At 44.4% G+C, this 26532-nt stretch overlaps 1 protein-coding gene across 1 annotated transcript; it reads right to left on the bottom strand.

Moving 5' to 3' along the window:
* Positions 1-837: 837 nt before the first annotated feature.
* Positions 838-26532, bottom strand: CHRNB3 (cholinergic receptor nicotinic beta 3 subunit). The gene is made up of 6 exons (XM_030884197.2): positions 26412-26532; positions 16688-16839; positions 14549-14593; positions 5169-5278; positions 3733-4615; positions 838-1297 (listed from the first exon to the last, which is right to left on the bottom strand). The coding sequence occupies exons 1-6, from the start codon at positions 26518-26520 to the stop codon at positions 1163-1165; spliced, it is 1434 nt and encodes a 477-aa protein (XP_030740057.2). The 5' UTR covers positions 26521-26532; the 3' UTR covers positions 838-1162.

Below are 26532 nucleotides of genomic sequence, written 5' to 3'. Positions count from 1 at the left end.
TGCAGCTACTATGGAAATCAGTATGGAGAGTCCTCAAGAAATGAAAACTAGAACTACCATACGATCCAGCAATGCCACTTCTGGAAACGAAATAATTCTCTTGACGAGATATCTGTACCCCTATGTTCACTGCAGCATTATTTACAATACCCAAGACATGGAAACAACGTAAGCGTCTGTCGATAGATAAATGGATAAAGAAAATGTGATATATATGCAATGGAATATAATTCAGCCATAATGAATTCAGCTGAATATAATTCAACCATTTGCTGACAGGACAGCAAATGTCCTGTCATTTGCGACAACACAGATGAACCCAGAGGACATGATGCTTAGTGAAGTAAGCCAGATACAGAAAGACAAATACTGCATGATCTCACTTATAAGTGGAATCTAAAAAAAAAGAAAAGAAAAAGAAGTTGAACTCATAGAAACAGAGAGTAGAGAAGTGGTTGCCAGGAGCTATAGGGGGCGGGGAAATAGGGAGAGGTTGGTAAAAGGGTATACATTTTGGGTTATAACACGAATAAGGTCAGAGGATCTCATGTAAAACGTGACTACAGTTGATAAAACTGCTTTGTACAATTGAAATTTGCTAAGAGAGTGAACTTAAATGTTCTCAGAAAAAGAAGAAGAGAAGAATACGAATAAGGAGAAGGAGAAGGAGGAAAAGAAAAGAAACAGAATGGAAAGCCTGGAGAGTGCAGCTGAAATGGATTAGATTAGATGAAGGGACATAAAAAAACATTATCAGAGCATGTTCAGAATTTCAGTTTTCTAGGAAAAGACCTGGGTCTGCCCACACCTCCTCCTGGAACTCTTCATGGGCTACTGCCACAGTCCTAGTGTGTCTTGGCCACTGAAACAGTCCTAGTGTGTCTTGGCTGGTGACCTCAGGGCTGGACACACGATTCCTCCCTGAATGTCTGCAGAAACCAAGGCAGGGGTCTGAGGAGGGTCTGCCTGATGTAAACCCAACTCACTGTCACGGCAACCAAGGTTCAACCTCCCTGAGGATGACACAAGACGCCGTCTACACTCGGGGCCTCCTGATAAGCACGTGCGCCTGGATGCTGTATATACATGGGGGCTGGATGTCAGTTCTAGGGTATAATTCTGTCTTTATGTGTGCGGTTTAGATTGCTCTGGAGACGTCTTCCTAATGGTAACTGTGTAGCCACATCTTCAAAGCAGGGGTGAAAATCAGCACTGAGCCGGTGACAGACGCGATCAGAAAGAGCCAGAGGAAGATCCGGTCGAGAACTTGAGCTGCGAACTTCCAGTCTTGCACCACCTGCAAAAGAGAAAAAGACGCCTCCCATTCAGGATGCGGGGCAGCTGCTCTGAATTCATTTCAAGGGACTTCAGAAAGAGTCCTATTCAGATTTACAGCCCTGCAGTTTTCCAAACGCACCTGACACATCCCCTGCAATATAGGCTTCCTGGGACCTCACTGACCGTGCCCAAGAAAACAGCCCATAATTCAAGTTCATGGGAAAACACTTTCATCACCGTTGAGGATGTAAAATTGAAAGAACAGAATCATTGATGCGTTTGTAAATGTTACTGACTGAAATGGGAAAAGCCTGATTTTTACCCAAATAAAAAGCCAGCATCACTCACTGTGATGCTTCCTGATATGACATAGGAAATAAATCACAAATTTATAAATTAAGAATTTTTGTGGTCACTTGACTCAGGACCTCTTTTCCTCCACTCCCCAGGTGGGTGGGTCTACAATGGACACTCCTGGAGGAGATGACAGGAACTGGTGAGGGAGAGAGGAGACCAAGTCCCTCTGGAGGAAGGGAGGCTGGGGAGACTGGGCAGTGGCCAGTGAGGGAACGTTCAGAGCAGGACAAGCTGCAGGGTCGGCGGGGGTCGGGGGGAGCCTCAGAGACGGGGCCAGAAATCTTTCAAGGGAAAATAAGTGTCCCATTTCCAGTACATGGGGATTTGGTAAAGATGGAACCAAGCAGGACGCCTGCCGTTCTAGAAGGAACATAGAAGCTGATGCAGAACTTGAATGTATTTTGTGCACATAGAGGTTTAGAAATAAAACCTTGGGGAAAACCACGAAGAAGACAGATGAAAATGTTAAAAGTTTCAAACTTAAGTGGGGGATTATTAACAATGTGAATAATCTTAAATGTTTTGTATTTTCCAATTCCCTATACTGATGATGTGTTACTTTTATAATTTTTAAAAAAGCTATTTAAATTTTTGTATTAGAATTTCTAAAAGGCACCAGGAACTATATTCAACATACTGTGATAAACCATAATGGAAAAGAATATGAAAAAGAATGTATATGTATGTATAACTGAGTCACTTTGCTGTACAGCAGAAATTAACACAACATTGTGAATCAACTATACTTCAATCAAAATAAAATTAAAAAAAGAATTTCTAAAAGATATAAAGAAAGAAACAAACAAAAAACCCTTAAGCATAGCTGTAATGTTTTTTCTATAGCAGCATTTTTTCTAGTGCTGTTTAAAAATTTTTTCAGTGGATGAAAAAATGACAAATTGTTAAGAGAGAAGAGATGCTAGGCAGTGTCTACATGAAAAGTAGAGGATATTTCTAAAAAACCCTATTCTTTCATAAGTTTGTTTATGAGATCAGGATCTTGGCACTAATTTTTACTGATTTTAGAGTAAAATAATTAAACCCTATAAACTGGTGTAAGTATTAACTCATTTTAAGCAACAGACCTGTTTTTGTGCTGAGTATTTAAATGTCAAATAATATTTTCCTTCCACGGGGGAAGGACCATGTAGAGGAGGGAGGGAAGACGGGGAGAAGAAAGATGAGGATTAACATTTATTTTTTTGTTTGTTTGCTTGTTTTTTTTTTTTTTTTTTTTTTGCGGTACGCGGGCCTCTCACTGTTGGGGCCCCTCCCGTTGTGGAGCACAGGCTCCGGACGCGCAGGCTCAGCGGCCATGGCTCACGGGCCCAGCCGCTCCACGGCATGTGGGATCTTCCCGGACTGGGGTACGAACCCGTGTCCCCGGCATTGGCAGGCGGACTCTCAACCACTGCGCCACCAGGGAAGCCCGAGGATTCACATTTATTGACTGCTTACATAATCATGAGACCACGTGCGCTAGGCACACAGTGCATGTTTTATACATGATGTCACTAATTCCTCACAATAACCCTTCAAGGGAGGTTTCAGAAAACTGAAGTTCAGGTTAAGTAGCTTTTCTCAAGTCATAATGAACATGGGTAGCATCTGCATGCAGGACCGTTTTGAGTCTGAAATCCACACCCTCATCACATTTTAAAAAATAAATCTCTTTAAATTTGTGAACTAAATACTTGTTGTTACACCATGTTTTTGTATAAATTTAGAAATTGATTCCTTCTGTTTTCTGTTTTCCAAATATGCTGAATAGAGATATCCATCATCCCACTAAAAGTGAGAGATAAATGACCAGAGACCAGGACAACCAACTTAAAATGTAGAATTGAATTATTTTAGATAGAATTAAGTCTACTTATAAGAAATAGTGCTTAATCTATAGTTGCTCCTCTTTTGCTCATTCTGTTTTTGTGAACTTCTCCCTGAAAATCCACACTGAAGTCTCTATTTTGTGTCAGGGCTTGTTTTAAGTTTTATGTGTGTCAAGCAGAGAGCTAATAAGGTCACATGTTAAACAAGGACGCATTTGCTGTAAACAGACGTTAAAATCTCAGTCCTGGCTTGCGGCGGTCCCCTCACCTGACTGATGAAATGCTCTTTCTTCACGTGGCTGGAAATGTATCTGATGGAATCCGCAGCCTTTTCCAGGAAAGCGACCAGAGCTTTTTCTCCATCGCTAATCTGCTTTTGTTTCCTTTTTTCGAGGACTTTACCTCCCACTGCCGGTTTACTCTCCTCTTTATCCGGGAAAGAGTAGCCATCCACGTGGTCCTTCATGCAAAGTAATTTAGGAAGTTTTTGCAGAAATAGCCGCTTAACCCAGGGGGCCATGGGGTGGTAAGTGGAGGGAGATCTGTGGTGGACGTTGATGACAAACACGGTGACGATGATGGACAGGGTGACAAAGACCATGATGAACAGGAGGTACTCGCCAATGAGCGGGATGACCTTGGAGGAGGACGGGATGATTTCTTCAATCACCAGGAGAAACACTGTCAGGGAAACCAAGACGGACGTGGATAAGGAGAGCTTCTCCCCCTCGTCAGAAGGCAAGTAGAAGACAAGCACTGTCAGAAAGGACAGCCCCAGGCAGGGGATGATGAGGAAGAGGGTGTAGAACAGGGGCAGGCGGCGCAGCACGAAGGAGTAGGTGATGAACGGGTACTGGTACGCGCCGTCTCTCCGGCTCCCCGCTGTGCCCTTGGCGTTGAGGATCTCCCACTCTCCGTTGTCGAAGAAGTCTCTTCTGTCCACGTTCTCGTCTATCAGGACGAGGTCAACCATGGTCCCGTCGTAAGTCCAGGATCCGAACTTCATGGAGCAGTTCTGCCTGTCGAATGGGAAGAAGGTGACGTCCATGGTGCAGGAGCTTTTGTAACTGGCGGGAGGCATCCACACCACGGTCCCATTGGATTTCACGATGGCCTTGGTCATGAGCGAGCCTTCGAACCGTCCGTCAGCGCTGTCGAAAAACGGTTCACCTGATGGTTAGTTGAACACATATTAACTTTTTTTTTGTTTTTCCCACCGTCGTACTATTTGTATTTTATGACTTTCCTACCACAGGGTCAAACAATATTTCCAAAAGGAATAATTTTCTCGTTAAAGTTGTACCTTTCTCTTAATTATTTTGGCACAATCAGGTTTTTCTATTTCTTTTTTTTTTTCTTTTTAATTAGTTAATTTATTTATTTTTGCTGTGTTGGGTCTTCGTTTCTGTGTGAGGGCTTTCTCTAGTTGTGGCAAGCGGCGGCCACTCTTCATCGCGGTGTGCGGGCCTCTCACTATCGCAGTCTCTCTTGTCGCGGAGCGCAGGCTCCAGACGCGCAGGCTCAGTAGTTGTGGCTCACAGGCCCAGTTGCTCCGCGGCATGTGGGATCCTCCCAGACCAGGGCTCGAACCCGTATCCCCTGCATTAGCAGGCAGATTCTCAACCACTGTGCCACCAGGGAAGCCCAGGCTTTTCTATTTCTACTCCTAATCCGACCAGTGCACTTTTCTACTGTGATACTTACTTTTCAAAGAGAACTATGTCAGGAAGCCAGAGAGATTCTGACGGAACTTTAATTGAATGAATTCCACCGTATTCATCTGGATTCCAGCGTAATTTGTGGTCTGTCCATTCCTGTGTGAAATTAATATACTGTTCTGAAAATTCAAGGTATTAGAGTTTGGAATCTTCTAGTTTATGTTAATTTACTAATCCAGTGTTTTATTTTAAAAGGGAAATTCATCCACTTTAGACCTTATGACCCTCTCTGTGACTCAGGGCAGGTCAAGATACAGTTTGAGCCAGCCTGGTCTTTGATGGTGCCCAGACTCTCACACTTGTCCAGTCTGGGATTTCCAAAATTGCCGTATCTACCTCACAATCTAGAGGCTCAGCAGCAAACACCACTGATTCATGACCTATTTTCTCCTAAGGAACAAAAGAAAAGCAAAGATAGCTCTAACTTAGTTTATTCTAGGAGAGTTGGTCCAGTGATATTGTAATCTCATGATAATTGTATTGAGAGAAATGATTTTGAATATCAATCAAGAGTCTTGGACGAAGATGCATGCAACATGCTAATATGAAACTTCCAGTATCTGCTGACTACTCTTGAGGACATTATAACTTTTATCCAATGATAAAATATTTCCCAAGAATCTCCTTTTAAGCTCTAATCTGAATTTATTTTGCAAGTACCAAATCCAGTTTTAAATTATATTCCTAATGTTGTTAGCCTCCAGATGCTTGCATATTTTTCCTTGTAATAGAATGTAATCATTTAGCATGTTTTACAGGGGTTGGTGGATCCAGATTAACAAAACTGACCGTTAATTGATTGAATTATGAAGGATGATGTATGGATGACCCAGTTACAGCAGAAGTGGACTTAAAAAGATTTAGGATCTAGAATCTTATGAAATCTGACCTGAAAATTAATTATTCCACCCTCTGTCATGTGGACAGTTGAGGAATGATATAGGAGAATATTAAATGACATTTCAGGAGGTTGGGAGGGTATGCCCAGTGTGAGGCTTCCTGGAGCCCAGTGGTGCCAACTGTCATTAAAAAATCAGGAGTCAGCAGATAGATGGTTCACTAGATGGTAAAATATTGAAATATGCATGATGCCTGGAAAAGGACGGAACTATACACACCAGATGAGACATCGTCTCTCTTAGGCAATATTTGTGAGGCTTAATCCGTGAAAAACAAATTTTAAAAGATATGGGTCTTTAAAAGTCTACCCTCTAAAGGATTAAAAAAAAATTGCATGACTACTTATGGAAAACCATGCATATGAAGACTGACAGTTTAAGAACCCAAACTAATAAAGCATTTATCATGCTTACTTGGTACTCACAAGCTTCTCTCTTCCTTCCTCTTCCTCTGCCCATTTTGAAAAGCAAATATAATTTCCTTCCTATGAATTATTTGTCTCCTGCTAAGGAGATTTCTACTACTGGCAGCAAGCCTGAATCCCAGAAATGCTGAAGGGAACTCAGAGCAACATTTATGGTTCGTTTTCACTTTTACATTTAAAAATTTTCCTTACAATAAAAGTCACTCTACAGTTCCACAGGCAAACAGTTGGATAATCACTAATGCCATAAAGATACCAGAATAGCTCTGCTGCCCCCAAATTTTCCTCGGGCTGCCCCTTTGTAATCAACCACTCCCATATCCCCAGTCCCGGGCAACCACTGCTCTATTTTCTGATCCTATAATTTTGCCTTTTCTAGAATGTCATATAATGGAATCATACAATAGGTAGCCATTCCATCCTGACTTCTTTTACTTATCAGAATACATTTTGGATTCTTCTAGGTTGTATTAGTAGTTTGTTCATTTTTATATTAGTGAGAAGTATTCCACTGTATGAATATACCACAATTCTTTTTATCCATTCACCAGGCAAAATATCTGGATTCTTTTCAGTTTTTAATGATTATAAATAAAGCCACTATAAACATTTTGTAATTTTTTGGGTGAAAACCATTCTTTTTTTTCTCTTGGGTAAATACCTAGGAGTGGGATGGCTGGGTCATAGAGTAAGTGTACGTTTAACTTAATATGATACACGCCGGAGAGACTGAATCATTTTGCATTCCCACTAACAATGCATGAGCATTCCAGCTGTTTGGCTCATCTCTAGTACTGGGTTTTGTCACATTTAGATGTTTAACTATATTATAATAGTTGTAAAGTAGTAACTCATTATGGTTTTTACTATGCATTTTCCTAATGACTAAATGATGTTGAGCATTTCTTCATGTGCTTACTTGTCATCCATACATTTTATTTGGTGAAGTGGTTGCTAAATCTTTTGCACATTTTTTAAATGGGTTGTCTGTTTTCTTATTGCTGAGTTTTTAGTTCTTTATATATATGGAAAGTATATTTCTATATATAAAAATAGATCCCGAGCAGGGAGCGAGCTGCAGGCCCACAGGCGATGAGCCCCGGGGACAGACGTGCACTCGGGCAGACTGGCTGGAGCTGGGCTCTTACACTCTGGCTCCGTCTTTAAAAATCAGTGTTAAGCGAGCACAGTTAGGAGTCCAAACCCACAATTCCTCCGCTTGGAACCTAAAGATCTGGAACTCAAATTGCCTGCTTCTGGAATTCAGTCTTCTCTCTTCTGCAGGCACTGCCCGTCTTTACCTAAGCCCAGCTGTACAGCCAAGGAGGAAGCGGGGGAGCTCACATTCTGGGGGCACATCCCAGCAAACGCACACCGGCCACACAGACTGTGCTCATGAAGTGGGCCAAGCCCCAGAGGGAGAGACTGTTCAGTCAGAAAGATTTGTCTCGCTCACCGGACAGCAAGATGAACAGCTGTGGCCAGAGACAGCAGAGACAGTGCTTTAGGACGCTCACAATTTGGGGGGAATTAATTCATTCCACAAATATGCGAGGCTTATACCAGCACTGAGCAGGGCCGCCTTGCCCTCCTGGCCTGGGGCTGTCTCAGACAAGAACGAGTAAACTAACTGGCAAACCATCACCACACCCTGTGGTTATTGCCATGAAGGGCGCGGTTTGGGTGTGAAGATGCAGGACAGTGAGTGGACAGGGAAGGAGGTTCGGATTTGACGACATCGCAGCTGAAGCAGAGGGTAGGAAGGGGCAGTGGGTGCTGTGGAGGGCAGGTCTGCTGTGGACGCTGTTGCAGGATGAACAGCAGACGTGAGTGGATGGATGAATGAGGGACACGTCTCAATCCTCGAGGAGGATATAAAGACAGCTCCAGTGGATTCAGGGTGTGCTCTTGACCAGTAAAGGAAAAGGGGCAGGTGGGACTCGCGGTCATTGCCGCTTACTTGGGGGTACCTGAGAGAGAGAGAGAAAGAGGGAGGCAGCACTGAATTAGAGTTCCACCCCTGCACTGTTCTTTTTTTTTTTTTTTTTTTTTTTTTTTTTGCGGTACGCGGGCCTCTCACTGTTGTGGCCTCTCCCGTTGCGGAGCACAGGCTCCAGACGCGCAGGCTCAGCGGCCATGGCTCATGGGCCCAGCCGCTCCGCGGCATGTGGGATCTTCCCGGACCGGGACACGAACCCGTGTCCCCAGCATCGGCAGGCGGACTCCCAACCACTGAGCCACCAGGGGAGCCCCCTGCACTGTTCTTTACTAGCTGTGCTCCTCTGCGGGGTTAAGGGAGACATTCCTCACCATCTTGGGGTCCTTCTGATGCTAGACCTGGGGAGTCGGAGATGCTCTCCCCCTGGATGTGCCCATCAGAGCGGCTCACAGAATTCCCAGCAGGTTGTGGTCCACCATGATGCTGGCTGAGCCCCACAACCCAGGGCCACTGCCCGTCTTAGGGTCAGCTGGGTCAAGGTGAGGATTCAGAGCCCAAATCCCCAGTCCTGCTCTCTAAGGAGCTGTGAGGCTTTCTGGTCACTTCCCTGCTCTCTCTGAAACCGTGGAGGCATTTGGAGATTGATCTCCTGTCTCCGCCTTCTTAAAGCAGTAGATTAGAAACAATATCCAGTGTTCATGGAGCATGTCCTGGCCAAGATTCCCAAAGCCCTGTACAAACATCAGCTCCACTTTGCAGCAGTCCCGGGCTTGAGAGCTTGTTATTATAGGAAACAGGGGAGCGCAGGGTAGGTCAGGGCCAAATACCAAAGTTAATCTCTGACTGAGAAAAAAAATGGAAACATACTCCCAGTCTAGCTCTCTTAATTCTGAAAAGTGCAACTTCAAATCCATATCACATATATTCCCTTAAAACTGTCTTTTCTTACATATATTACCTGAAATATCACCCATAAGTGTCGAGATATTACCAAATTTCATTTAAACCTAAATCATAAGACTTTTTAAAACTATGTCATGACTTCTTTATAATAAATAGATTCTTCTAATTATTCTTAATAATTAGAAAAAATATTATTATCATAATTAGTAATTCTTAATCCCAAGACCAAAAGATAGTAAGGAACAAATATTCCTTGCTGGTGATTGGCAACCTCTGGGACACCCTTGGGATCGTCAGTTATCTCAAAGTCAGGTGTGAAATTCCTAAAACTGAATTAGTGTTGATTCACTTTAAAGACAGCAACATGACATCTTATATGTCTCATATTCCCGTAATATCTATGAGTTGTTGAGGCCAAGAAATGGGCTTTGTCATTAAGGATGAGAAAGCCTCCAAAGGTGGCACCAGGAAATGACATGTATTGAGTCCCCTCTACGTGCCAGACCATGTAGGAGTCACATTCATGCACACAATCCCGTTTAACCTCCCAGCGATACTGTGAGCTAGGCATCGTCTCTATTTGCTAGATGAAGAGACTGAGGGTCAGAGAGGGGAAGTGACCTGCTCAAGTTTATACAGCGAGACTTTGGATTCCTGACTCACTCTGCTTGAATCCACGTGAATCAGAAGACCACACGGGTCTCCTCTGCTAAGGTCAGAGTGAGGCTGTAGAAAAGGAAGGAAAATAAGATGGTGAGGGAGGTCTGAGGTAAACTCCTAGATGTACAAGTGCCATTACAGGTTGTGGAAGGCTTTGGGAACGTGGCCCGGACCTTACGGCAAGGCCGTCCTTTCCTTGGGTTTGTTATGAAATAAACCAGCTTCTTGGTTTTCTCCTGCAAGCCAGCTGCAGGGATTTATCCAATGAGGCCTTCATCATGTTTCTGAACTTTTTGTTGATCTAAAACAGGAATCAGCTGTTGGAGAAACAACACCAGTCTAAGGTGTTGGCCTGGGCAGAGATTAAGGAAGCTTTGTTTCCCCTGGGGTCATCATGGGGCTAGGATAGCAGCCGGCTCTCAGCGACAGTGAATCTTACTGGTTCATTGGAGTATGCCTCCAGCGGTGCAAGCCCAGTGCCCTCCACCATCCCTGGCACGTAGTGGGTGCTCAGGAAGTGCTAGTTGAGTGAATATACTTGACATCTGTCGTCAGAGTGATTATTCACACAATAACATCTAGGCAAAGGGCCAACCCTCCTGTCATTAAAGAAGGGATATTTTCATCTTTCATTCCTTTTTGGGTACCTACGGTGCAGTTTTCCTAACCTTGACAACGACGAAGCAGAATCTGAGCGGCTAGGGAAGTGAGTATTTCTCACGGAGTTTTAGTGAGTTAATAATCTATTTATGATTTATATGGTCTTGAATACTCTCTGGAAGTACAAAGGAGGAAGACAAATGAGTTTGCAAAATAAAATCAGTAACATAAAAATAGCTCCACGTAGAGGACTTTTTCAGGATGTCACTAAATTTGTGCTTGTAAAGGTCTGTGGTTGAGAGGATAGAAGAGAAATGTCTAGATATATCAGACGAGAATGAAGGAAATAGAAGACACAGCAGAGGAATTGGGTAAACAAACAAACAAACAAACAAAAAAAACCAAGCATCTCAGTTGCATATGCTATCAGGAGACATGCTTTTGGTCCAAGTAGGTAGAATTTTATTCTCTCTGTGGAAATGAACTAGGGAGCATTTTTCAGTGTCTGAGAGGGCAATCACAAAAGAGAAAGGTTTGGTCATTTTTGTCTTTATTTTGACTGAGGTAGACACGGATGATTGGAAAGAGTTTCCTGTAGCTTTGCTCTGGTGTGAGAGCTTTGGGAAGTCGTGTTATTGAGAAGCCTATTCAGGTGGGTCACAATTTCTCCACTTTTATGGCTTGTAGAACTTCTACTGATCCTGCAAGAGCCAGTTTAAATGTCTCCTCCCCTTGGAAGCCTTCCCTGATTTACTCCCTGTTTCATTGTCATTATTGTAATGACCCAGTTCCTTATGTATATACTTTCCTTATGGTGTTTATATTACAGTAGTTATTTTTTACACAACTAACACCAGATCCTCTCCTTGAAGCAGGGCTGTTTTGTGCTCTGGACATCCAGGATCTAGCAGAGTACCTGGCCCTTAGCAGCCTCTCAGTAAACCCTGTGGAATGAATGGAAGGTGGAGCGAACCCTAGCCTCATTCTGTCCCACATGTCTTTCTAGACCAACTCCATGAGACATCCCAGAGGTTGAGGAATCGAAGCCTTAGAAGGCCAGGATTAGGAACCGGACTCTACAGGGGCAGCCCTGAGAGGAGCGCCAGACGTCTCCCGTCAGCTCCCTCCAGTTTGAAGAAGAATATGGTTTCTTTATACAAGCCAGGCTGCACCTGATAGTGTGTAGCCCGAGGCAAGTCACTCCAGTCCTTCAGTCCTCAGTCTTCTAATCTGCAAGGTGGGAATAATAACAGGCCTGTCTCAGGAGGCGGCTGTGAGAATTGAATGCATTCATTCCTGTGACACAAGCGGCAGAGTGACTGGGCACTTGGCAGGCGCTCAATAAATCTCAGTATTGTTGTTGGCTACTCTGAAACTGACATCTGTGTAAAACACTAAAATGGTAGGGGTTTTTTTGTGTTTTTTTTTTTTTGCGGTACGCGGGCCTCTCACTGCTGTGGCCTCTCCCGTTGCGGAGCACAGGCTCCGGACGCGCAGGCTCAGCGGCCATGGCTCACGGGCCCAGCCGCTCCGCGGCATGTGGGATCTTCCCGGACCGGGGCACAACCCTGTGTCACCTGCATCGGCAGGCGGATTCTCAACCACTGCGCCACCAGGGAAGCCCAGTAGTTTTTTTTAAACATCAATTTTATCTTCTTTTTATCATCCCTTCTGTCCTTTCTTTTACCTTTTTTAGTTTTAAAAAGCTTTAAAAAAAGTATAAAAGTAACATTATGGTGGAGCTCCAAAGCCTCCTCTTCCATGCAGCCTTCCCTGCCTGCCACCCAGGCCATAGATTCTCCTTTCTTTTTTGTTGCCATATTGTTTGCGCCACAACATAGCCCTTATTGATTAATACCTATTGTGACGTTCCCGCTCCAAATCCAACCTGTGTGAGTGCAATAGTTTCCTAATACTCTCGGTGGTTTCTCCCATTTTGGATCCTCCTCTAATTTAGAAACAGGCCTTGATGTTTTGTGCAAAGCTGGATGTGCAGACAAGGCCCTAACTGGGGAAAGCTGGTTCCAGCCAGGTGAGGCAGTCTCTTCAGTCTCTGGTAACAGGGGTAATGATACCTGCTCTGCTAATTCAGAGAGGTTGAGAAATGTAAGTGGATAAGAGCCATGACAACCCATTGCAAATTAATGCAATGAAACCATGTTACTCTCGTTACTTCTATGACATGGGAACCAAAGTCCCCAGCTGGCTTTTCTAAGTGTCAGCTAGCAAGCCCCCACCTCCCCCTGGAGATTTCTCTTGCTCTGTTTTGGGTGTTGGGGGTTTTCAGGTGTTGGTTCTGTCTTGCCCTGGAGGCTCCCACCAGGCCACCGTGATTCTGGGGCATAGGTTTGCGAGAGGTCATTTCCAAAGTACAGCTAGAAACCAAGGAGCAGTGATTTCTTCCCTTCGTGTCTGACATTGTTCTCTTTGGCTGAAATGACTCCCTATTTCCAAAATCTCAAGAAAAGTGAGAAATCCTTACTATCTCAGAGGCCAAGGTCCTGGACCACTGTTTTAAGTGTAAGAGCTTAGCCTCAAGGGGCAGCTGGAGGAGGTGTGTGTGAATCAGTGAGAGTCTGTTCGTTTGTTTTATTTTTGCCAAATTCCCAAGCCTATTTACACTTTAACAGAAAAGTTTTTCTCCTCTTCCCTGAAAGCTCAAATACAGGACTTCTTACTGATTTTTATGAACTCAAAATACCTCCAAATTCCACTTTAGAAAGTGCAAAAGTAGGATAAGTTCTGAGGAATGAGATAGGTATATCAAAAAATACATTTATTTAAATTGTATTTTTATATCTACATTCCTAGCTTATTATTTTCTCCTGGACATTTTTATTTGCAAGTAAAAAACTATGCAGATCCATTTCATAACATGCTAACATACCTACCAAGAAAAGACTCAGAGAACTAGGAACTAGTAAAATTTATAATGATTATCCAACTCTGATCAAAGTTTTTGGGTAGGAGAAATTTGATGACACCAGATGAAGTCTAGGGAATGTCCTTACAGTCTCTTTTATCCATTGTTCTTTATAAACAAAACATTAGCAGAAAGACCTGAACAAGTCTACTAAACCTGAATAGATAACTAATTCATTTCAACATAAACAAGTGAAAACTATTATGTTTGTACATTAAAATCAAGTGAGATAATTAACATATCCCCACTGGGAAGATTTTAAATCTCTGGGAGATGAGGCAACATCCCGTAAAAAACCCAATAATTGCTAACAAAAATAAATAAGCAATTAAATCAACCTTCTCACCTCCTATCAAGGAAGTGGCAATATTTTCTCCTTTACACGACATATGCAAACTTGAATGGTAATTATTTCCTGGCAACTCCAGAAAGAGCAGGAAACAGGCTATGGCCAAGCTAGGAGCTGAAAACAATTCACATGCTTTTCTAGTCATATTAGGAAGACGGAGGTTCATCATTTTGACTTGGGCTTCACCTTGTTCTGAAGTTGGTGGTGAGTGGCCTCTGTCATTCCCTGTTTTCTCTTTCTGGGAACAACATTAGGGGAAGGGTCATCCCAGGGAGGACCAGGGGGGAAGAGGGAGAATTTAACATCCCTGATTTTCTTATCCAGTTGTGGTAGCTTAAATGAGGGTAAGTTGCACCCTGACACCTTTCCCCCCTTTCTGCAAGTAGCCCAGGGACCAGTGCCCTGGACTCAGTGTCAGAGTCACCCTCCTACCTGCCCACTCCAGAAGCAAGAAGACAGAGCAAGGTGTGCCTACGAGCTTCCAGACTGACCTCTGACTCGTGCAGAAGAGAATACAAAAGAATAAACCCTTCCCCAAACACTCCCAAATATCTCTCTGAAGAACTCAATATGCTCTTTAAAATAATTATTTTTCAACGGGAGCCTTTCTCAGTAGAAAAGAATGGAAACAATTGGGGGGGAGCTACAGTCCTTGGACTGACAGTTACCTGTTTGAGCCACACGTTTGTTGTCATCAGCTGATTCTTTTCATCCTAAGAGAATGAAAATTAAATTCAAATTAAGTGAAACTACAGCAAAGGAAACCATAAACAAGACCAAAAGACAACCCTCAGAATGGGAGAAAATATTTGCAAATGAAGCAACTGACAAAGGATTAGTCTCCAAAATTTATAAGCAGCTCATGCAGCTCAATAACAAAAAAACAAACAACTCAATCCCAAAATGGGCAGAAGACCTAAATAGACATTTCTCCAAAGAAGATATGCAGACTGCCAACAAACACATGAAAGAATGCTCAACATCATTAATCATTAGAGAAATGCAAATCAAAACTACAATGAGATATCAACTCACACCAGTCAGAATGGCCATCATCAAAAAATCTAGAAACAATAAATGCTGGAGAGGGTGTGGAGAAAAGGGAACCCTCTTGCACTGCTGGTGGGAATGTGAATTGGTACAGCCACTATGGAGAACAGTATGGAGGTTCCTTAAAAAACTACACATAGAACTACCATATGACCCAGCAATCCCACTACTGGGCATATACCCTGAGAAAACCATAATTCAAAAAGAGTCATGTAGCAAAATATTCATTGCAGCTCTATTTACAATAGCCCGGAGATGGAAACAACCTAAGTGCCCATCATCGGATGAATGGATAAAGAAGATGTGGCACATATATACAATGGAATATTACTCAGCCATAAAAAGAAACGAAATTGAGCTATTTGTAATGAGGTGGATAGACCTAGAGTCTGTCATACAGAGTGAAGTAAGTCAGAAAGAGAGAGACAAATACCGTATGCTAACACATATATATGGAATTTAAGGAAAAAAAATGTCATGAAGAACCTAGGAGTAAGACAGGAATAAAGACACAGACCTACTAGAGAATGGACTTGAGGATATGGGGAGGGGGAAGGGTAAGCTGTGACAAAGTGCGAGAGTGGCGTGGACATATATACACTACCAAACGTAAGGTAGATAGCTAGTGGGAAGCAGCCGCATAGCACAGGGAGATCAGCTCGGTGCTTTGTGACCACCTGGAGGGATGGGATAGGGAGGGTGGGAGGGAGGGAGACGCAAGAGGGAAGAGATATGGGGATATATGTATGTATATGTATAACTGATTCACTTTGTTATAAAGCAGAAACTAAAAAAATTAAGTGAAGCTGTGTGTTGGATTTTTCTTTTTGTCCGAGACTTCCTGAGTCTTACCTTTGAGGGGTCCAAAGTGAAAAGGATTCTCAACTGAAGAGCAGTTAAATGGCATTGAGACCCTAAAGCATTAGGCATATTTTACTTAAAATGAAAAATAATAATTAGAGCAAGTAGTAGTTCACTGTGGTGATATTTATATAAAATTGCCTAACCGAAGGCATGGTAAGGGTGTGAAGTAGAATGAAGTATTAGCTAAATGGGAGATGGGCTTTGCATGATTTTCTAGAAGGAATCCTGGGTGATGAGTCAGCTGGGGGGGGGGATGCGTGTGTGCACTTGTAGTGGGGTGGAGATTTGGGCAATGGCAGAGGATTATTCTGTGACTTTGGGGACCACGGCAGAATGATTCTGCAGAATCGGGGTTGTTGAAGTTCATGGATTTCCCCAGGGACATCATGGCAGTAATGTGAGCCCGACAGGAAAATTAGTAGAGAATGTTAAGGTGTGGTGTGTCAGGGAAAGGTATGGGGTCCTGAGGGGATCCGGGAGGGGATGGGGTCACCCAGGCACTCACTCTGGTGCTGTCACCATCTGCTGTCCCTCCCCGCAAGCAGCCCTGCCAGCCCTGGCTCAGCCCCACCTCTGCAGCCCAGCCCCTCACCCTGATGCTCACCCTGGGGGCTCCAGCAGAACTGCCAAGGGTGATGCCCTCCTAGCAGGCACATCCCACCCCCCCAGCGGAAAACGTCCCTCCTCCACGCCACCCACACCCCACCAACAGTGTTGCAATGAAAATGACGTTCTCATTCTTTCCGTGGGTCATTTCACTGGCTTCTTGGGGCAGGTTTTATTTTTAAAACTGAAATGGCAGACATGTGGAAAGAAAACAAAATCAAATTTTAGCCTCGAGAATGGGCGAAGGAATGCATGTTCTCTGCAGCTGAGGGCCGAAGATTACTCACCACATCTACCAGCTGAGATATTTTCAACCCAAAATATACTTTTATGGTGTCATTAGATTGTAATACAGGGCGAACCCATTTCTGGTAACCTTGGAATAAATGTCTGAGCAGCGCATCTTCTTCTTCGGCTATGGGCCTGAATCCTGCAGCAGCTGTAAGACATGAGGGGACCCGAATTAACCGGGGAGGCGGGACGGCTGGGCCCACATTCTCCAGCGGGACATCGTGTATTTCTAAACAGCCTGATTCAGCAGAGGCAGGGTTGAGGCTACAAGGGTTCTCTCTAAACACTCTCCTTACCCACCCCAGCTCCCTCCCCAAACGCACCGCTCAAGGTAGACTCTCGTTCTACTTCTTTAATGTTGTATCTGTATGAGGTGACGGATGGTCACTAAACTTATTGTGGTGAAATCCTTTCATGACGCATGTAAGTCAGATCATTATGCTGTGCCTCCTAAATTTCCACAGGGCTGTATGTCAATTACATCCCAATAAAACTGGAAGAAAAAAATAAAAGTAGAGTCTATACCCAGAGCTTTGCCTTCTTACAGGGCTTTCTCATCAAGAGGTCAACACCTCCTGATGGAGGTGGTCTCTGCCTGCTTGCACTGTCCATCACTGCACCTGGTCTGGCCCCTTCACATCCCTGATCACAATTTGTCATGCATTTGTCCCTGTCTGTCCTCCCCTTGGGTGCCACGATGGCAGGCACAGTACCTGTGCTATTTGGTGTTGTTCAGCCAGCACCTAGCACGGTGTCCGGGCACAGCACTAGCTCATTTGATGTCTACTTAATGAATGAACCAATGAAGGGAGAGCCAGGCCATTTTCCATACGTTCAGCAGACGTTCACAGAACACCTACCACATGCCCCGCCGGTTCCCTCCCTTCCTCCTGGGGAAGTCCTCCCTTACGAAGAGCCTCCCTGGCCAAGAACCAGGTTCTAACAACAACTCTTTTCCTCCCCAAGTGTACAAAAGCCTAAGAAACACCCTAATTTCAAGCTTTAACACTCAAGTTGAAGAAATGGTTTAGGAACGTGGTCTAGAGGTAAGTTTTGTTTCTTTTCAGTGCTATGCTACCCAATTTCAAACCAGGAAGCTCTTTGTTGTTTTAAATATGGCCCCTTTTTTCCTCTGTCCAGCACCCTCTGAAATCCTACAATGACTCATTCTGCACCATCCGCTTTCCCACAGAAAACCTCTTCTTCCCACTGAGAGACGCACGTGGCTGGCAAGGTCACACGCAAGACACACCCCCACGTTTACCCAATGAAAACCCAGAGAGTCTTAGTGGGAAGAAAAGCAAAATCGCACACATGCTCCACGTGTGCGTGAGACCTTCACTTTACTGGGGAGCCATGATTCAAAATGTAATTCAGAATGCTCCTCCTGGGGTGAGCAGGGGCAGACACAAGGCGCTGCGTGCCGTGGCTGCCTCCACCCTTTCTCTTCCACTCTAGAAAGCTGGCGACGATGAAGATGCTGAGGAGTGGTAGAGATGTAACCTTACGTCTGTGCTTATTTACTCAAAAGCCTAACGGTTCTCAGACTTCGATACTTCAACTACTCTTAGCCAGCAGAGGGGCATCAGGAAGCAGGTCAGCGGGTGGCAGCCAGGACAGCCCTCTGTACAGACCCCAAAACCTTCCTGGAAATGTGGGCAGTGGGAGGATAGGGAATTGAAAGGGGAATAGGCTGAACTTCCCGAATTTCCTGCCCACACCTGGGCTTAGCTTCCTAAGCAGCACGGCAGCTCTGATGGCTTCCAGCTCCTCCAGGGGTACCACCCTGATCTCAGACTCCATCATCTCCCTCTTGGCTTCGTGCACTGCCTACTAATTGCTTCACTCTTGCCCCTTTTATAGTCCATTTTCCAGCAGCTAGACCATTGCTTAAAAGCAGAAGAGGATTATGTCAGTTTCCTGCTCAAACCACCCCCATGGTTTCCCCTCAAACTTAGAAAAACATTCCCAGTTCTTACCGTGGCCTCCCAGGCCCTAGAGGGTGCCCACCCTCTCCCACTCTGGCCTTGCCCCTCGTCCCCAGGCCTCAGCCCGTCTGCACTTTTCAGAACTTGCCCGGGAAGCTCCTGCCCTAGGGAGCCCTGCCTTGCTGACGTCTCCTCCTGAAGAGGTCACTGAGGTTACACCGTCTACGGATCCTTCCGTACACTGCGTATGTACTTCATACACTGTACCTTTAAATGTGGGTGCCTTATCCCGCATCGGAGCTCTTGATGGTGCTGTGTGTGCTTCTGTTTATCGTCTGGCTCCCCTACAGCACGCCGGCGCTCAGGACAGTGCCGGCACTGTGGCTGCCGAGCTGATAGCAGCGCAGTTAGTTGCCATGTGTTTGCCGAGTAGCCTTGGAGAGTTTGGGCCGGAGCCGGACCCCCAGGAGAAGGAGAAGCAGGGGGGCCGCGGCTGGGCCTGCAAGTACCTGCCTACCAGCTACTCGACCTTCTTCCCTGTACAGATGCTAAACGGCGCCAGCTTAAACCCTCCCCTCGTGGCTCCCCTACAGCCAGGACGCTGTGGCCTTCCTAAATCCCTGTGTCCCAGCTCAGCCCATGAGAACAAGTCACTGAGGACAACATCTCATAATGGTGGAGGTACACCAGGAAGGCTGAGGACAACTGCACGATGTCTAAACACACACACACACCACACACACCACATACAACACACACATCACACACTACACACCACACACACACACACCCATACACATAACACACACACACACCACATACAACACACCACATACAACACACTACACACATACCACACACACACCATACACATAACACACACACACCACATACAACACACACCACACACAACACACACACACTACACACCACACACACACACACCCCCATACAACACACCACATACCACACACACATCACACACTACACACCACACAAACACACCCCATACACATAACACACACACACCACACACACCACACACACCACATACAACACACACACCACACACTACACACCACACACACACACACCCATACACATAACACACACACACACCACATACAACACACCACATACAACACACTACACACATACCACACACACACCATACACATAACACACACACACCACATACAACACACACCACACACAACACACACACACTACACACCACACACACACACACCCATACAACATACCACACACACATCACACACTACACACCACACAAACACACCCCATACACATAACACACACACACCACACACACCACACACAACACACACACCACACACACCACACACAACACACCACACACTACACACCACACACACACCACACACTACACACCACACACACACACCCATACACATAACACACACACACCACATACAACACACCACATACTACACACACACCACACACACACACCATACACATAACACACACACACCACATACAACACACACCACACACACCACATACAACACACCACACACACCACACACTACACACCACACACACACACCATACACATAATACACACACACACATACACACCACATACAACACACACCACACACACCACATACAACACACCACACACACCACACACTACACACCACACACACACACCATACACATAATACACGCACACACATACACACCACATACAACACACACCACACACACCACATACAACACACCACACACTACACACCACACACACACACCCCATACACATAACACACACACACACACACACACACACACACACCATGGGCTTATTATCTGGGACAGCCCTGCATTATCATCATTTTGGACATGTGAGAAGGATCCTGAGACTGCACCTTGGACCTTCCTTCCTGGCAGGATAACTTTACTGTCAGTTTGGAGGCAGTGGGAGTTGCATGTTGGGAAGGATCTCCTAAGACTATGACCTGACCTCCCCAGCCCCTGACACCCCATCACCAGCATCCAGAGGGAAGCAAGCAGATCTGCTCTCAGAGACCCGTGTGTTTGTTTTGACCCTGTTGCCCATGTCAGAGGGTGAGCTGCCATCTGAGTCAAGGAGGAAAAGGCCTAGCTCTGTACTGGCTCTTACAGACTGGATGTGTGTCCCTTCAAATCCATATGTTGAAGCCCTAACCCCCAGCGTGACTGCATTTGGAGACAGGGCCTCAAAAGAGGCAATTAAGGTTCAATCAGGTCATCAGGGTGGGGCCCTAGTCCAATAGGATTGCGGTCCTCATAAGAGGAGGAAGAGAAACCAGAGATCTCTCCCCAAGCAAGCACAGAGGAAAGGCCATGTGAGGACACAGCCAGGAGGCAGCAGTTTACAAGCCAGGAGGAGAGCCCTCACCAGAAACCGAGTTTGCTGGCACCTTGATCATGGACTTCTAGCCTCCAGAACTGTGAGAAAATAAATTTCTGTTAAGTCACCCAGTCTGTGGTATTTTGTTATGGTAGTCTGAGCTGGCTAGTACAAATCTGCATTGCCTAAAACAGACCTTACCAAAAAAGAAAAGAAAAAGGCCAAAGGTTGAATGTTTTCTGCCTAATATCTTCCCCAAAATAGAAGCTGAAGTCACTGATGTTATTGGAGCAGATGTAGAGACAGGCCCAGAACTGCTTCTGGTTTGTTCTTCTTGTAAAATAGAATGTTATGAGGAAGGGCAAGGGCTTCCATGTTGATTCTTTGAGGCTAAGGCCTCAGTAAACATTAGATGACTTTAAGTGAATGAGTGAATGAATGAATAAATGCACAAAAGGCTATAACGGCACTTTCTGTGCACAGGAGACCGGCTCACGGCTCCAGAGGATGTGGAACCACAGACGTTCTCAGGATTTCCAGAACAAGTGGTCTCTTAAGAAATAAATGGATTCCTTCTAAAATATGACACAAATGAACATATCTACAAAACAGAAACAGACTCACAGACATAGAGAACAGACTTGTGGTTGTCAAGGTGGGTGGGTAGGGGAGGGGTGGAGTGGGAGTTTGGGGTTAGCAGATGCAAACTATGATATATAGGATGGATAAACAACAAGGTCCTACTGCAGAGCTCAGGGAACTGTATTCAATATCCTGGGATAAACCATAGTGGAAAAGAACATGAAAAAGAATATATACATATATAACTGAATCACTTTGCTGTGCAGCAGAAATTAACAAAACATTGTAAACCAACTATACTTCAGTAAAATTTAAAAAATACATTAAGAAAAGAAAAAAGTGGATTCCTGAAAAGTTGTGTGTAAACCAAATTTTTGCTAATGGACTTCTATTTCAGCTTAATTAGACAAGACCACTATTCTAAGATACATCTCAATGATTCATTGACAAGTCAGGAAACTGCTCTTGGAAGATGAGTGAGTCTCCCACCCCCCTCTGCCATGGGGGTTTGCAGTCCCCGAAGTCAGCTTCCTAGGGGAGGGACGGGAGGACATTTGTACTCGTGAATAATTTCAGCATTAATTAAAGAGGAAGAAAAGAGAAATGATAAAGACGTGAAGACGACAGAGCCAGAAGGGACTTTTATGGTGATGTGAGCCCCTAATTTTATGGGTGGAGACCCAGGGGACCTGCGAGGGGTCACCCAGCGAATGGGGGTGCGGGCTGGTCTTCTGAATCCCAAGCTTCCATCTTTCCACCGTCCCATGGAGTTCACTGAGGATTGAGGAGGAAAAACACCGTTCCCGCCACCATGGTCTTACTGCCACATAAAAACTGCTCCAACAATCACTCCTATGAACACATATTGGTTGCTACTGCTCTTTCTGCTGCTGTGTTGTTAGCCCTGTATCCTCCAAACTGTTGCTTCAAGCTGTCTATCACGGGGAAGAATGGTGCTCTAAAACCAGGTCCCGGGTAGTATTTGTTTGGTCAAGGGGAGACACTCAACCCTGCTGAAGGTGTTCTGTAATCACCCACCCCGCCTCCCCGGAATCTCCCTCTGCTGCAGGTGGCACCTGGCAGGCTGCTTTACTGCGGGGTTGGTTGGGGGGACTCTTGAACAGGCACTGCTCTGGGGTCACTCTCTGGGGAGGGGGACGTCCAGTGCTTTACAGTCACAGAGCAGAGCCACCCTGCTTCAGACCAGACAAGGGTCTCCCCGCATTTCCCTGCAGCCCCTCCGCAAAACACACACACACAACACACACTAGGTCTAACGCACATCTTCAGAGGATGTGTGCTGCCTGTTAGAGATGCTTTTCACCATCTCTTTTGGTAAAAAAGGAATTTTTGTTTCTTCCTGAAACATCTTTCTCCCCCTTTCTTCTCTTCTCCCTACTTAATTTTTAAATCTTTTTTTGCTTCTGTGCTGTGCTGCTTGGAAGATCTTAGATCTCCAAAGAGGGATTGAACCAGTGCCCTCAGCAGTGAGAGCACAGAGTCCTAACCACTGGACCACCAGGGCAGTCCCATCCCTACTTAATCTTTGTCTCATTTTTCTTTGTCAAAATCTTTCGCTTGGGACCAGACAAGCGGCCCCGCAGGCAGAGGGCAAGAACAGGGAGAGACAGACAGCAAATGTGTACAGACGGACAGACAGACAGAGATGCAGTGCCCTGCCTGATTCTAGTGATTTCCTCCACGTGGAACTGGCTGGGGCAGAGCTGCAGGAGGGTGCGCTGCTCTTGGCTCAGGACCCCGAGTCTCCTGCCAAACTCATCACTCGTTAGAACGAGGGTCCAATGAATATTTATTCAACGTTGAGAGGCCCTGGACTCAGACCCAGAGACGAGAGGTCTGGTCCTGATTCCAGGCTGTGTGATCTCAAGTAAGACCTTTAACCTCTCCCAGTGAAAATAGGGAGCAGTGATGGGGAAGGTCCAGCCACTCACACGCCCAGTGCTTCTAGGTTCTTTACGTCCATGAGACAGCCACAAACGTGACCTCTTAATGCCATATCTGCTCTTCCAAAGATACACAGAGAGCTCAAGATTGAGATGCGCCCTTGATTCGAGAACAGCCCTTCACACCTGGCTGCAGCAGAGAAGGCATCCAGGTAACGGTGACCAAAGCTACCCCGGGGCTAGACACTCCCTGGGAGGAGCTTAGCGCTCTCTCGACCCCAGTGAGTGGAATCACGACAGATTTGGATGGGGCGCCCAGAAACAGCTGGAGACAAATTTTTTCTTTGGAACCCACGACTTGAGTTTCTGGTCTCTTTATTCTTCGTGCTCCTGTGTCCTTACCTTTCTTCAGGTGCTCAGACCCTCTGCTCTCTCCTCACCCCCATATCAACAACTGCTTTCAGCAAAATTTTGACAAACTCTCTTATACCAAAGTATAAATAATTGATAAAACTTAATAGATGATAAAAATACAATAAACTAGTGAATATAACAAAAAAGAAGCAGACTCACAGATATAGAAAACAAACTAGTGGTCACCAGTGGGGACAGGGGAGGGGTATCATGGGGTAGGGGATTAAGATGAATAAACTATTAGGTATAAAATAAGCTACAAGGATATATTGTACAACACGGGGAATATAGCCAACATTTTAGTAGCTATAAATGGATTATAACCTTTAAAAATTGTGAATCACTATATTGTACATCTATAAGTTACATAACATTATGAAACAACACTACTTCAATTAAAAAAACTTAATGGATGAAACTTCCCATGATTATTTACGACTTTGTGGAAAACAATATCATTGTTTATCCTCAGCTAGGAGAGTAAAGAAGTAATTGAAGAATTTCAAACCTCAGCAAGTATGGTTGGGAGAGGCGTATTTTTTGTTTGACACTTTTTGGTATATTTGGGGTTTGCCTTTCATTATCATCACCTCGTCCAAAAAAAATCATACCACAAATAGCCTCTTCTGCCCACACGCAGAGCTAGCCCTCAGGGTGGACTCAAATAATAAATATTTCATGGCTTCCTGCTAGCATGAGATCTCTTAAAACAACCTTGTTTTATTCCTCCTTGCATCCCACATACTGGAACAATTACTACAGTATGGTAGATCTTCAATAAATATTTTTTGAATGAATAACACACGTCCTCAGGTGGTAAGAGTGATGGGAAGATGAAGAAGACACAGTCCCTATTTCTGGGAGCAGACGCAAAGCGTGGCCATGACAATGATCCTGCCACCAAAACCAGAAATGCAGAGATGAGGGCTTGTCCCTTGTAATTTGAAAAAGGTAGTCTTGTGTAACAAAAAGAAACTGTTTTCTTTACAATGAGTAGTCAAGTTAAAGAACTTAAGGAAAGGTGGTGCAGATCTAAAACTAGCGATCGGCTCCAGTGGATCTAGAACCACTGACAAATTCCAGAGTTACTGCCGGTTACTACATGGATTTGTATAGATCAGTGATGGATGTATACAGCTCAGTCTACATTCCCAAACTCTTGCAGCCCACACGGGGAAGACATGTGACCAGGCCCTCCTCCGATTCCAACTTTCTGTGTAACTTACAACGCACAGAGGAGGGGTCAGAGGTGAGCCAGAGGGTTCGTGCTAACTGCCCCTGCTAACCAGGGGGTGGTTTCCCTGTGGGCAGAATGGTAGGAATCAATTCTTTCATAGGAAATAGGATGCTCTCGTAATTAAGGCAGAAAAACACCAGACATTAATTGTACAGAAACTGATTATTATTTTCATGATTAATTGATGTTAAAACACACAGAAGTTGATTATTATTTTTATGATTGGCAAGTTGCACTTAAGACTTTGCAGAGACCAAATTTAATGATATTTGAAAGTGGGTTTGCCACTCTCTGCACTTAGAAGTGACTGTGTGTTTCTGAGCCCCAGGTACATAGCAAAGGCTACATTTTTGAAGATATAATGACATTCAGGTGTGTATGCCTCACAGCCTTATGACTTTTAATTCCAGGATTTATTTCAGGACTTGGGCAAATCTATCTCAGTGCCTCTGGTTCTCTATCTGAAAATTACAATAATTAGATGTGGCAAAAATACTAGTGACAAATAAATACAAATTGCTAAAGAAATAACACTGTTTTCCCACCATCTGGCTCCTGGCTCTATATGGTTTCTGGTGTCATGGAAGAGCGTTCTGTTCTTAAGTTACAGGAAAAGTGAAATGATTCCAAAACCCAGAAAACTGGCAGGTGACAATGACAATTTTTCCCTAAACTTTTCAGTTATTTTCTCCCTCTTTCCTTTTCACTCTCTCTCTCTCCTTTTATTTGCCCCCATTCTTTATTAAGAACCCTCTATTTTCTGGTGAATAATAGTCACAGAAGACTCACACAGGTTCATAGACGTTTGATATATATTTCATTTAATTCTGTTGTACATACATACTAAATGTACCTACATACACAAATTTATGAAAATATTTCTATGTCTACCTGATATTTTGGATAATTATCTGCACACAGATATAGTGATTGTTAATAGATAGGATATTAAAATGTTGATATAGTCAATTCCTATGCTAAATATTTTAATAGTTCTCTGAGTACCATTCAGTGCATTTGGTAAGATTTTCCCTGCTTTTATATCTCTGTACCAAGCTGATAACGATTCAAAAGGAATAACGCAATAAATGACAAAAGCATAAACATTATGGAATTCATAGATATGATTTCTTTAGCAATATACAGATTTCAAAGACTTACTCATCGGAGCCACATTCTAGAGGTTATCCTAAAGATACCTACACATTACATTTTGTAATTCTAACATTATCAGCACTAACAGTGATCAAGTTTTCATTTATTTTAGCCTGAGCTTACCTGAGCTGGTGACACGGAGGGCGCTGAGCAGCAGGATAAAGTCTGCCAGCATCATGATGTCAGCTTGAGAACGATAATTCCTTCCTTTGTAACAACAGGGTATTTCCATCGGAAAGGACAA

Source organism: Globicephala melas, chromosome 21 (genome assembly GCF_963455315.2).
Source record: "Globicephala melas chromosome 21, mGloMel1.2, whole genome shotgun sequence".
Lineage (NCBI taxonomy): Eukaryota > Metazoa > Chordata > Mammalia > Artiodactyla > Delphinidae > Globicephala > Globicephala melas.
Note: the sequence above shows the minus strand (reverse complement) of the source record. Positions and strands in the feature narration are given on the sequence as shown.